General features: G+C 34.5%; 1 protein-coding gene across 3 annotated transcripts in view; it reads left to right on the top strand.

The window, feature by feature from the left end:
* The window catches only part of LOC135197918 (uncharacterized protein C19orf47-like), a 30,789-nt gene extending 18,726 nt beyond the window's left edge, over positions 1-12,063 (top strand). For 2 of the 3 annotated variants that reach the window (XM_064225159.1, XM_064225160.1), the window contains one exon: positions 1,161-6,834. In XM_064225159.1, coding sequence (XP_064081229.1) covers positions 1,169-2,320 — 1,152 coding nt within the window. In that variant the 5' untranslated portion in view covers positions 1,161-1,168 and the 3' untranslated portion in view covers positions 2,321-6,834. Of the gene's footprint in view, positions 1-1,160; positions 6,835-11,143 lie in introns of those variants that run through there. The other variant, XM_064225161.1, reaches the window with a different exon arrangement.
* Positions 12,064-13,815: the final 1,752 nt, after the last annotated feature.

Raw genomic sequence — 13,815 nt, 5'->3', positions numbered from 1 at the left:
GATGTACGCTGAGATTGTAGCTGTCATCAGTGCAGAGATGTCATTCACTTCTGCCAGTTTTTACCCTAGCAGTGTTATGCACATGGGAATTGGGATGTACTCGGTGAGATGTTATTTTCAGCTGTGGAAGATGTACTTCATTCTTTTCCTTTAGGAGGTCAGGGATTCTATTCCTACCCAGCAAGAATACTGAAAGAACAATTCATTAAATGTATATGCCTCCCTCACATGCCTCCTTCACCTGAATGGTTTGTTGATCTTTGCCATTTTTTTTGGTATACGTATCACTAGTACCAACCGCTTTTACTGTAAGTGTTCTCAGCTAATTAGATCATCCCATAAGGCTACCTTGGATACTTGTTTCCATATGTATTTAGTCCCCAAGTGCTCCACTGATTCCTTCAGACTTTTGCAAAAAATAGGAGTCTTGGTTGCAGGACCTCCCACTTTGCTTGCAATTCAGGCTTTGTCTGATTGAAAGTTTGATGAAATGAAGTTTTATAACAGATTTTTCCTTACAAAATCATCATATAAAAACTTCCACCTCTCATCCCCTTGTTCTCACTGCATCACATCCTTTTTATGTATAGTACTACTTGAAATCATGAAAAGGGTAGTTGCAACTTACTAAAGGACCATAGGCACACATGTTAACTATTGCTTTTTGTTACATGTACAGTGGTCCCTTCTTATTCGCAGGGGATGTGTACTAGACCCCCCCACCTCTCCATGAATAGTTGGAACCCCCCATAAAAATGCTGAAAACAGCCCATTTTGGTAGGTAAAACTAGAAAACCCCACTAAAAATGTTTATATCTGGTTTTTTAATATATTTATCACAAAAAGGCCATTTTATGATGAAATTGAAAAAAAACCCAGGAATTTCTGAATATTGCTCTTAGAAAAATACCGCGAATAGGCGAATTTCCTGCGAATAAGGGGTAGATATGGTCCAGAGAGAAATCCATGAATACAGGGGGCCCACTGTATTCTGCTTCTTCTGTCCTAAGACGAGAGTATGCATGTCTTGAGAAAATTTGCATTGTATGATAAATTGGTTTGTATAAAAAAATTTGTTGTACAATTTTGATTCTGTTGTATATATCAGATCCAGTACTCTCAATTTTAAACCTAACAAAAGAATTCTCATCTCTATCCAGATAGCAGGATGTCTTCTATCAGTGAAACATCAGTATGGCTAAAGTTCTTCACTGAGGCTGGGATACCTCCAAGTGATGCCACCACGTATGCCATCACATTTACTGACAATCGGATCAAGCAAGAAATGATACTCGATCTAAATAAAGAGTATTTGCGTGATATGGGAATTACGGTCATGGGAGATGTTATTGCAATACTGAAGCATGCAAAAGTTTACTGTGCACAAAAGTCGAGACAAAAAGTTATGCAGTCCTCTACTCCCTCATCTGAAACTGATTCATCAAATTCTACCGGGAGCAAGAAAAACACACCTGCTTCAAGGATGTTAGAACACTATGTACGCAAGGAGACCGTCCCACCAAGATCAAATACTCCACCTTCACGAAAGCGGCCATTGGATGAAGAAGAGGCTATCTCTAACAAACGAAACTCAGTTTTTAATAGGTTAGGAGACAACAGTGTATCAAGCACAACTTCTGATAACCCTAAGATAACTGTGACTATGCATGGGAGAGATCTGTTTCGTTCATCCGCAAGTGACAGTAGTAGGAAGTCTCCAGTTTTTCAGAGGCTTTGTAAGGATGATCTTGTAAATGGAGGCTCAGAAGATTCAGAATTTAGCTTTGGAAAGACAAAACCTTTGGAATATCAAGGAATACTGAAGTATTCTACAAAAGAGGCTTTTGAGAGATCCATATCTGCTAAGAAGAACATAGCTACAATGAAGGCTGATACAACCACTGGAGTCAAGAGTAGATTAGGAGTGAAGAGTGTGTCTGCCAGTGATTCCACAACAAGTGCTGGAATTTTTGCCAAAGAAGTGGACTCGTTCCTCAAAGTAAAAACTCCAAGTAAAGCTTCTGCTAGGCTTGCACCCTCATCTACTATCAAGTCAGGTACTTTGTCCAAAATGAAGTCAGGGACCACCCCCTTAAAAATTACAGCTTCCACTACTAGAAACACAGGATCTCCAGAGCGTACAGTACGAGTAGTTGCTGCAACTTCGTCCTCTTCATCTGCTGCTAGAGATGAACGGATTATCAAATCAGCAAAGAGCAGAGCACTTGAAGTCCTTGGTGAGAGGAGGTCTTCTCTTAAAACTGAAGTGAGATCTACTGGTAAAACTGGTGTTTTCAGTAGACTAAGCCTTGGTAAGTGATTTTTTTAGTTTTATCCTAATGGAGCTCTCCTTTCATTATATTGAAATTGGTAGAACAAATGAGCAACATTATTTGTAAATGTTGGTATTTTATCACTGCCTATCTCTTTACATTTATGCTGTAAGGCATGAGTGTTGCATTTGGCTCTATATGTAAAGATGTATATTAGCCAGAACTGAAAGATTTTAAAAATACTAATGAAGATGAATTTGTTTCATATTGTTAGAAGAATTGTGACTTCTCTGTCTATATTTAAATATACAAAAATCTTGTATTTGTGAACTACTATATGATAAAAACATATTGAAAGTGAAGTTTATTTTATTGTAGTAAGTCTCGATTATTACACTGAATAATTATTTACATATGTTAATGCATTATGTAAATAGAATTCCTTGTATCTTCTAAATTAAGATTTATTAATCTTCCAATGACACCCAAGAAAAAGTTATCTTTTTTCCTCTGTTATTTCTCCAGATTTTTTTGAAATCAGGTAGCTGATGCATTCTTATAGCTAAAGTTTTTAATCTTGATAGATATACCTTTCCCAGATATCAATATGCATATTTATTATTTATGATCTTGTGTGTGTTTCTGTCTGTGTACTGTAAAGTACATAGACAATTTTATGATGATTACCACATTGTCATACAAGTTTGGTGTTGGCATTCAGTGAGTTATTTATTGGTCCAATGATTTTAAGCTCGCAGTGGTTGGTTATAAATAACTTGTTCCCTTTCTAGTGTTTGTTTAAGTTTCAAGCATTTGGCTTTAACTTATGGCCTAGATAATTTGTGGATAGTTGTGAAATCATTTGGTAATTCTTCAATAAAAAATTTGTTTACCCGTGATTCCTTTAGATCTTTCTTGACTTTGTTTTGGAGCAGCAGGGCAAGTCTTCAGTATGAACCTAGTTACTAAATATTAAATTTTTCCATATTGCTTTCCTATGGTAAATAAGAGTAAAGTTTATGGAGTAGTTTTGATTGACTTTGTGTTGCCCTTACAGAATGTCTGATAGTTTTAATGCTGTCATAAAGATTGCTACATGGCAGATAAGAGCTGATAAGGTTTGCTTTCTCATTGTATGGCTATGATAAATTGTTTTAGGTAAGTTAATGTACATGATAGATAAACTTGTAATAGGAAAAGGTAGTTTTTATTAGGACTAACTCTAATTACTGTTCCAATATTTGACCTTGTAGAACAGTTTTATTGCAATACTACAGTCAAACCTCGGTTTTCGTAGACTTTTTTCTACAAAATTTTGTCTCGGTTATAGTACATCTCCTCGGTTTTTTGTACACTGAAACGCTCCATTTGGGGCCAAGCGTGTGGCTAGGCCCAGTATCGAGTGCCATAAACGAGGCATCCCTTTTTCTTTCGTGCCCCATTCTGCTTTTGTGTTCATTGTTTTTGTGCTTTCTTATTCGAGTGCAACTGCTAAATAACCAAAAATTTGGCCAAAAAAAGATCCAAGTGCTAGCCCTTTTGTAAAAAAGGCAAGAAACACTAGAATTTAAGAAAGAACTTGTAGCAAAGTGTTGGAGGAAGTTGCATGCTGATCTCAGCACTGCTGTTAGTGAATTTAAGGCCAGTAGGGGCTGTTTTGAAAAATTCAAAAAGCAAAGAGGCGTACATAATGTGCCTACTTCAGGGATTAAGGACATGTTTGCAAAGTGGAATGATATAAAAAAAAAAATTTGTGGAGAATTGTCATCCCATAAGTAGTTGTAATCCATGTCTCCAACATGTTTAATAACAACATCATGTTTAACTTTAGGCAAATTTTAAAGAAATGCCAGAGAAAAATTTCTCTGGATAGTTTTGTTGTGTGACAGGGGTCCAGTAACTCTCAAGCTGGTCCTAGTGCCAGTAAAAAACAAAGTGGGGAATTAACCTCAGATAGTGCCAGTAAAAAATGAGGTCCTTGATACCTCAAGTCCTTCTGGAGGGAGATTCCCCTTCCAAACAATACTTCTCCTCCTCCCTCTCCCCTCCTCTTCATCTTCCATACGTTGACAGGTGTTTTCCATAAAGGTAAGAGTGATGTTAAATGTTCATTTATTCATTTCATTAGTCATTTATATTTATTTCTCATGGTTTTTGTTTTCTGCATGTAAAACTGTGTTTATTCACTGTAAAATGTATTTTAAAAAATATTTTGGGGTGTCTGGAACGCATTAATTGTATTTACATTATTCCTTATGGGAATTACTATTCCAGTTTTCATACATTTCGAGTTTCGTAGGAGGTTCTGGAAAGGATTTTGTACGAAAACCGAGGTTCCACTGTACTTGGATTGTTTTTGGTTAATGGCGACCTTGTTTTGTTGTGTTGAATTAGACTTACAGTTAAGGTAATCAGTAAATGCTGCATGATTTACACAGTGGTTTTAACCTATTTCATCCTATGAACCCCTAAGACTCTTCAGGATATTACCGTAACCCCTATAATACATTTTGAAATAGTGAACCTTGTGAAAATTTAAGATAAAACAAAATGATAGGAAGACCATGGGTTATTAAAAACGCCACAAACGAAAATCTTGTAAAATTCCACATAGCCATTACAAATGCCAGAACATTGTGAATTCCATACAACTATTGAACATCATACAAAGAAAAAAAATTATGTCTCATTCACTTAGCAGGAGGGTTGAAATTGTTTTGCAGCCATAAGTCTATGGAGAGGTAACAAGTTACACTCACCAAAATGGTAAAAGCCCAATAGGCTAATTCAAAATTATGAAAATAAGTTATATTCTCCCAAACCCTTTGTGACCCCCTGAGAAACCCTAAACAACCCCTAGGTTAAGAACCACTGATTTACACAGTTCTTTGCAGCTTGAGAGATAGTTTCCATATGAATGTCAGATTCTTAGGTGCCTCTGGCTTTTCTGTAGTTTGTTTAATCTGGTATAATGTAGGAAAATACTTTAGGTTGTCTCATTTTATTAGTCCTTTGCAAATTGTTGTTTTCCTTTGTGTGAAAAAACTTTTTTTTTTTTTTTTTTTTTGGTGGAAGAGGAAAAACTTAGACTGAGAAAGCTGAATACTATAAGAAAGATGGTATACATTATACTTTATATTGTAGTTGAATTTATCCTACATGTTTGTATCATGACACTTAATTTTTGTTTTTATAAGTTTTTGTTTAAGAAAGAAGTCATGACATTTTAGAAAGACTGTTAGATTGTAAAAAGAATTGATAGAAGTTGGCATTGCCAATGTAAACTTAACCTCAAGTTTAAAGAAAAGAAGACAAAAATTTGCATTGTGCTGAACATTTATCACAAGCTCTGTATTATCAATGTTTAACTATATTTTTATAACATTTAAAGTATGGTATTACCTTTTACAAATTTACTAGATTTAAAGTAAATTATGAAACCACCAATTTTCACAACTGAGGGTACTGTGACCCCAAATTTTTTGTTGGTGAGCAAACCAGCATGTGTACAAAACATTATTTACTGAGGTAAGCATAGCAATTTCTCTGCATCTTATATTTTTTTCAGTTGTGGGAATGATTCCTTTAATCTTCAGTCTCTGAAGAAATGAGTCCTTCCATATTTCTTTTGGTTTCCAATTGGCCTTAGCTAGAGAAAGATAAAGGGTTTCCCATCCAATCAGCCTTTGCCTAAAAGATCCTGTATGCTAATTATCAAACTGAAGATTCTGCCTTTTTTTCAGAAATCTTTTAAAGGTAAATTTGCTGTTCCTATGGTCTGTCCTGAAATATATAAATTTGTAGTTTGGTTGTTTTGATTTGTGTTAATTTCCAATTTAAGAAAAGGATCCCTACATAACATTAATCGATTAAGTTACAGAATTTTATTTTCTTTCAACATCACTATTAACACCACAGTTGTATATGCTCTCTGCTTCATGACATGTTCCAACAAGAGGGACAGAAATGAAAAGATCAATATACCAATTTCAGTATTATTTTAAAGTAGTTAATCAGACCACTGAGTTTACATATCTAGTTAGTCATATGGGTGGACTAAAGGATCGGTTGTCACATGGGTGGACTAAAGGATCTGATGATACTTGAGGTGAAAACTGAATCAGGAGCAAGGTAAAGAATACTCAAAAATAGTGGCAGCTGTTTGATCAATACGTGACACTTCAGGTGGCACGTGCATTATGGTGAAACTGATCTTCTGTCTGTTAGGTAAAAGAATGTAGTGTCCAGAAACATTGAAGAGACTGATGTAGGCATATATATTTGATGGGTTAGGAATGTTTAAATTGTATTTGTAAAAAAAAAGTGTCAAGTTTGGCTCTAATGTTCTTTTCTGTGTAGTTAGCTGAGAATTGATACTTCTCTTTTGACACATTAAATTTTATCTACAAAGTTGGCATTTATTGTGATATGTCAATTAATATTTCTGGATTGCTTAGTTTTATGTAATTCTTAAAATATTTGTTTTCCTGATACAACTTATAGTTTAGATTTACAATGGATTATCATTTGTAAATAGAGAGTAAATAAAAAATTTTAATTTTGTTATTTTTAATTGTAAAGGCTTACTTTTAATTTTCTCAAATGAATCAAAAACGGTCCTGTCAGTAAATAAGCATACATAAGGTATTGATGAGCAGAGAAAATTTACTGGACCTAAAATTTTGGGGAAGGAATAATATTTTATGTTTGCTGTGACAAAGCATACAAACCTTTCTCTACATATACAATGGTATAAGAGTATTTTTGGATAAAGTTGGTAAGGTAATTGAAGAAGTCAAGATGTGCATGGTAAGTGAAAGAGGAGTCCCAGCCACTCAACTGGCTAAACTCACTTTTTGTTTTGAGAACTTTCAAAGGAAGATATTTTTTCTCCGCAATACTGGAACTTGACCTGGTTGTTGGAAGCTGTCACCTTTGGTGATATAACACTCTTGCTCTGTTGTGTGCATGTGTGTATCTTTCTTGCCACACTGAGATGTGCTAGCTTTCCCCTCCCCTTCAGTGGTTAGGTTAGTGGACAAAACATAATAAGACAAAATGAAGCCAATAGGCAAAACATACCCAAATGTTAAATGGACAAAGTATACCATATATCCAGTGGACAAAATAGTATACATTATGTACCAAATGTGAACCTTTTGTCCATCAGGGACATTTATCCAAATGTACAGTTTGCTAATTGGATACACTGTTGCTCACTGGATATCTTTTGTGTAACAAGTACATTTTATCCAATGAAAACACTCTCCATGTGTTCATCTTGTCTGTTGGGTTCGCTTGATCCTACTTCTGGTTCATTGGCTACATCATGTTCATGTTTATTGTTTCACTTTATCAGTGTGTTTCTGAGCAAGGAACATTGGCTAAATGGGATAATAAGAACAACATGCTGCTGCCACAGTTTTGAAAATATTTACCAGTTCAAAAGAATCACTGGATTTCTACTTGGTTTTTGATATATCAGCCATATTACTTATTTTGTTTATTATTCATATTCACTTTGTTTGGTCAATTCTTACAGATAGTCCCAATTTGCCTATTTTGAGCACACACTCTCAGACCAGAGTTTATGTGAAGTCATGTATTTAAGTCACTTTCACTTGATTCTGCTTCTTTGTATTTATTTCCATGTAGTTTACTGCAATTTGTTAGAATTGACATTTGAAATTGATGTAGTTACCTTCTGCCAACCCCTTTTCCATATATGTATCATCCATATGAGTTTGTTCAGTTTTATTTGAAACTAATACTATATAAGTTTTTCATTTTGATTATAAAAATGTAAGGAATAATGAGTCATGTGGTTTTGTCCTGTAGCATTGTGTGTCTCACTCATTTACATATGTATTTCAGTTTTTGTAACAAAAGAAAATGTATTCTACTTGTCAATGAAAGTTATAGCTACTTCAGCACTGTTGATTCTATAGAGTGACTTCTCTATTTTTCTTATCAAAGTCTTCTTATGGTTGCTTAAACTGGCAAGCAACATGCCGAAAGGGGTTGTCAAAATCTGTGAATTTGTCTTAATCTTGTTTATTATACATATACAATTTCTCTCTTCTCACTCTCTTTCTGATGCATTTCACCCTACTCCTCTGGGCATGGTCACAGATGGAGAAGTAACTCTATAGAATCAACAGTGCTGAAGCAGCAATAACTTTCAATAAGACTTGTTTTAAAGAGGGTCTACTACCCAAGTCTACTTGTCAATGGAAATGTTGAATTCAAGCAAATCTTTGAAAAGAAGTGATTTTGGGTATAGAACAGGTCATGTTCCAAGTAAAATTTTAAGGGCAACGTACAAAGTAGTTCTAGACAAGGTATATGCTAGGGAACATTGTGATCAAGGGTAAAATGGATATTGACAACATTAAATGCAGAGATTGCATCAATTGCGTATTTAATTAATGCTATTAAGATTGTAAACTGTGGCTGTTGGAGTAGGCATTAGTGACACTCTGGCAGTGAAGGGCAGGATGGGTAGCTCAATAAATGATTTTAAAATTATTACAGATTATTTTATTTATATGAGTGGCTTCACTTTTGTGAAGGAAAGTACCAAAATTCATACTTGCATCTTAAAAGCATTTTAATTGCCATGTTCGAGCTGTATTATTACTGCCAGTCAGAGCTCTGACCCCAAACTCTTGCCTGGCCCGACTGTACAGCCACTTTAGTCTATCATTTAAAGGATGAGGAATTTTTACACCTTACATCTAATTCAGTGTCCAGGACTGACCTGATTTCTTCTTTGGAATCATGGCTAATGTCTCGGATATAATGAGGTTCAGTAAAATGGACATACTTGATACTGCTCATAATTTCCATGCAGAAGTCAGCAAGTGCAGCAATCAATATTTCCCTGTTAGGGGAGCTTGTGCAATCTGATTGTGCCTAGGCAGCCATACTCTATCTACCAGCAATCGAAGAACAGAAGTCCTGGATGACTCACTATACCCCTCAGAAGATACAGACACTTTAGATGGAATAAGATCCCCATCAGTATCTGATAGCTGCTGCATGGGAGATAGATTTATTTTTGAGGTATCTCTCTCATGTACATCTGAAGGCTGTGTCCCTGGTCCTTCCTGGTTCAGCAGGGCAGTTTCAGTGGCAATGTCCACTTCATGTCCTATAAAAGGGACATCTCCCCCAAGTAAAGACTCCTTTTCTCCATCAAAGGGGTTAACCTGGGAGGTATATGGGTTCTGCTCAGAAATGAAGGGAAATATATACTTTGCCAAAGTTTTGCCAGAAAGATGTAATCTCCTCCTTCCTTAACCTTATTGAAACCTAGGACCCAACAAAACAGCCTCAAGCAAGCTGTTGCATTCTGAAAACTTGTTACCAGGAACATGTTACAACCATATTTCCCTTTTTTCTTAAAGGGCTATGTTCATGGAAGGTGGTTTTGGCCGTACACACTTGCAAAAACCAAACTGAGCAATTTGCTGCAACGCATGTAATCTGTGGGTCTTGCATAGTACCAGCCCTGTAATGTTATAAGGAACACGTTTTTATTACTAACCATCTATAATCACTGTATAGATAGTACACTCAGAATACTATAGGCTAACTTGGACACAAATGTGTAACTATAGTATAATGTTATGAAAATGTTTATCCATGAGGCAGTAGTGAGTATTACCATGTTCATAATACTACCATAAATTTTGTCTGAAATGTATTCTCAGAATGTTAGATGTGCTACTTATTTGCACTAACTTAAGCACAGCTAACATAAAATAGGTTAACTTTAGCACAAGTATGTAGCCATATTGCTGTATACTGTTAGCCCTGATACCAATGGGTTTTTTCTTCTAAGATAGTAGTCATGCATTGAATTATATAATTACTACATAAATTTTGCCTTTGAGGACTCTTGTCCAAACTTGTTTTATTATAATTGTGTTTTGCTCTACCTTTATAGTAATTAGTTGAATTCAGAATAAACATCTAATAAGCAGGAATTAGAAGCTATTTATCACTTGTCAGACTTTGCCACTTACCTTAAGGCCAGACCCACGTAGCTTTTGTTAAGTTGGTACTTTCATAAGCAAGAAACATGGCTGATTGAGAAGAATAAAATTTTTTTTGAAAGTTCTACAATTGTGATGCCATAGTATTAGTAAAGTAAGGCAGGAAGTCTGTTGTGATCTTACCTTATTGAAGGAAGTTGATTCAAGGAATTTAAAAAAGTGAGAGTGGAGTTGAGTACAATAGTTTACAGCATCTGTAGAGGATAAAACACTAGGTCAGTAGTTTGACCGTTGAAATTTGATATGTAACTTTTCTTTGGGATGTAATAAATTGGTGTATATATGTATAGTATAGTAATCAACTATAGGAAAGAGAGATGTTAAAGTGCTGAGGCACTTTTTCCACAAATTCTGTAGGAACTGTGCAGGTACGGATATGATCCTGAAGAGATTATATTATGGGTGCTTTATTCCATACTTTCAATTAGGGTCTCGCATTTGTAGGACCAGGATGGCTTATTACAACAGAAGCATCTGGATGTGGTTTACGTACCAGGGTTTCCTGTGTGGTACTTTCATATCTTAGCCCAACTGACTTTGAAAATGGTAGTGCACACTGACTGCCAGCCCGAGAAAGCTGTGACATTGCCCCATGAATGGGGTGCTGTTTCACTTTTTGAAGAAAAATGATAAATTTTTAAGGCTAAATTCCAGGCAAATGTATTACATACAGTGTTTTAGTGTGATGAAAATGTAATATCCATATAGTATATTTTTTGGCAATTATGTATTTGTGGTTTGAAAATATATCAAGAGTGACTGCAGTTTCCATCTGAAAAGTTCAGTAATGATATATCTTCTACATTTCAGGTTAGGAAGAATTAAATTTGCCAAGAAGTTTTTTTTTTTCTTTTGAGAAAAATTGTTTTAGAATGGAATGCTAAAATTGTGGCCATAAGTACTGTCTAGAATTTTTGGATTTGATGTTCTTACTGAGTCTAAGCAGGTGAGCATGTTCATTCCCCTGGTAATATTTCTTGGGTTGTACAACACAGCAGTACACTATCAACTTTCTTTTTGTTAGTTAACTTGAAGTTCTCCCTTTGTGTAATAATTATTTTTTTTTGTCCAGTAACATTAATTTTACTCTTGTAAGTATCTGATCTTTATATTTGTAGCATTATGCTAAGCATATTTTATTTCATAAGTCATCTGCTGGCTGGTTGTGATATTTATTTCAAGAGGTTGTACCTTGAAGTTCTCTCAGAAAGATTACTTGAGTGATTGTTCATAAGATATCTGTAGTGTTTTTGGAATGGCAGAAATGTAGATTATTTTTTTACCATATCTAATGTATTTGGGAATGAAAATTTGCACAATTAGAGCTGTATGTTCGTAAATTTGTAGCAGCTTCCGAGCATCTTTGTTCCAGAGCGTTTTTCTATATAGTTTTGATTCTTTGTGTTTCCTTTCTGTTTGTCCAAGCATATTTTGAATCTTCCTTATTCAGATTCCCTTTACTTCATCTCAGTAATTGATCTTGGTTGGTAATTTTTCTCATCTGGAATTAAACGGAAAAAGCTACTGCATCTCAAGACATATCTTAAGCTGAACCTTGTCTGCTCCTGTATCTACAGTAGTATACTACACACTGTTTTCTATCTCTATTAAAGATGTTTTTTTAACATGTTTAATATTTTGATTTTAATTTCCTCTCTTATTTAACAGTAGATCACATCCATTAGTTTTTAGACATCTTTAGGTATGAGACTGAATTTTTTTTATAATTTTGTATTGATAACTAACATCTTTATTTTTAGTGTGAATTGAGATGAATTACATTTCATTTATTAATTTCTTGGAAAAATGGTGGGGCTTCCTCTTTTGAATTATTTTTCATTATTATTTGTACTTTCTTGCTCTGTGAAAGGAGTAGTGAATTGTGTGCTGTACTGTTACTACTGTACTGTAGTATAGGTACTATACAGCCTTAATTGGAAAATATTGTGGTGTGTGTTATTTTGTATGAGATATTTGTATTAGTATGCTGTACCAGTGAACTTTACATTAGTTTCTTTTTATTATTATTTTATATCATTTGGATGATATATTTATTCAACCATTGAAGACAATTTATATCATGAACTCCACCTACTAAACTCTCACAGTGGTAATATGACACAGAAGTAACAGGAAAGGGTACCAGTCTACATATTACAACACAGTTTGAAAATAAAAAAGGGATGCTCACTCAACTTTTTTTCAGTTTGAATACTGTATGCATGTTTTTGTTTGCTTTTATGTATAGGCTATTGTGCCATAATATGGAAACATCTTTTGCTACTCTAATAGCCAGAATGCTTACTTTAGCATATTTGCAGCTTGGAAATACCTATGAGTTTTTTTTTTAAAATATGAAATGGCTTATTTATACTCACAATTATACCTTTTTGAGCATTTACACGCTTGTCACAGTATGAAAGGAGCTGCATTCCCATTAACCATCCAGGAAAATCTTAGGTTTAACATTTGATACACAGATAAACTTGAAAGCACACTTGTAGTACTGTGTTAATCCTAAGAAAAACCTATTTCATGCACTGTAATCAGGACCTAGCAGATTGCCTGCATTTCATATTGAAAGGCTCAGAACCTTTGATCAAGGAGATATCTGTAAACAATCATCTTATCTTTACTGCCAAGTCAGTTTGGTTTCATTGCAACTTAAGCATTGTTCAAAATTGGAGCAGTGCTGAGTTAAAGAAGTTTGCAAATAATGAAAGAGTTGAAAGTGAATTAATAAACAGTAAAAGGTAGAAGAGGCACAGTTGGGGTCAAAGGAACACTGCTTTGGCTCAGAAATTATCTTTCCAGTTGTTGGTCTTCCATTTGGATCTCATTTGCTCCAGCCCAAGACTTATGTATAATTCTGGTGGGGATTCTTAGATTTATTACAAAAGCTGATCTTTTGGAACAATTAGAATATATAATGTATACTATCATTTTATGACCCTATACATATATAGTTTTGATTAAATAATAAGTAAGTAGTTTTTTAATGATAAAGTTAGTATTTCCATGACTAGTAGTAAGCAAGAGCAGTGTCTTTACATATTAAATTTTTTTTTTCATACAAACCAGTTTCTAATCATAAATAACATTACTTCCATGTAAATGGCTTTCCAGTCACAAAAACCTGTTAGATCTTGAAAGACACAGATCCTGTTGCCCTTGCCTAGACCATTTTTCAGTTTCCTGCTTGGATCATTTGTTGGTGCTATCCTTATAAATAAATAAATGAATGATGAATTATAAGGTATATAGCATGTCACAGAATGAATAATTGGTGTGGAAGAAAATGTGTTTTAATTTTTAAAAGCATAATTTTATTGCAAACCTGATAATCATTGCATGAATTACAATTTAGGAGGGAGGTTATTATTAAGTATAGTTTAACCTGACTGCTGAGCTAATTTATTTAGCTGTCCTGGGGATAGCCTGAAGGATTTTTTTTTTTTTTATAAGAAAAATTAATTATACGT

This window comes from Macrobrachium nipponense, chromosome 21 (assembly GCF_015104395.2).
Source record: "Macrobrachium nipponense isolate FS-2020 chromosome 21, ASM1510439v2, whole genome shotgun sequence".
In the NCBI taxonomy this organism is placed as follows: Eukaryota; Metazoa; Arthropoda; class Malacostraca; order Decapoda; family Palaemonidae; genus Macrobrachium; species Macrobrachium nipponense.
The sequence above is the reverse complement of the archived record's forward strand: the minus strand, read 5'-3'. Positions and strand labels throughout refer to the sequence as shown.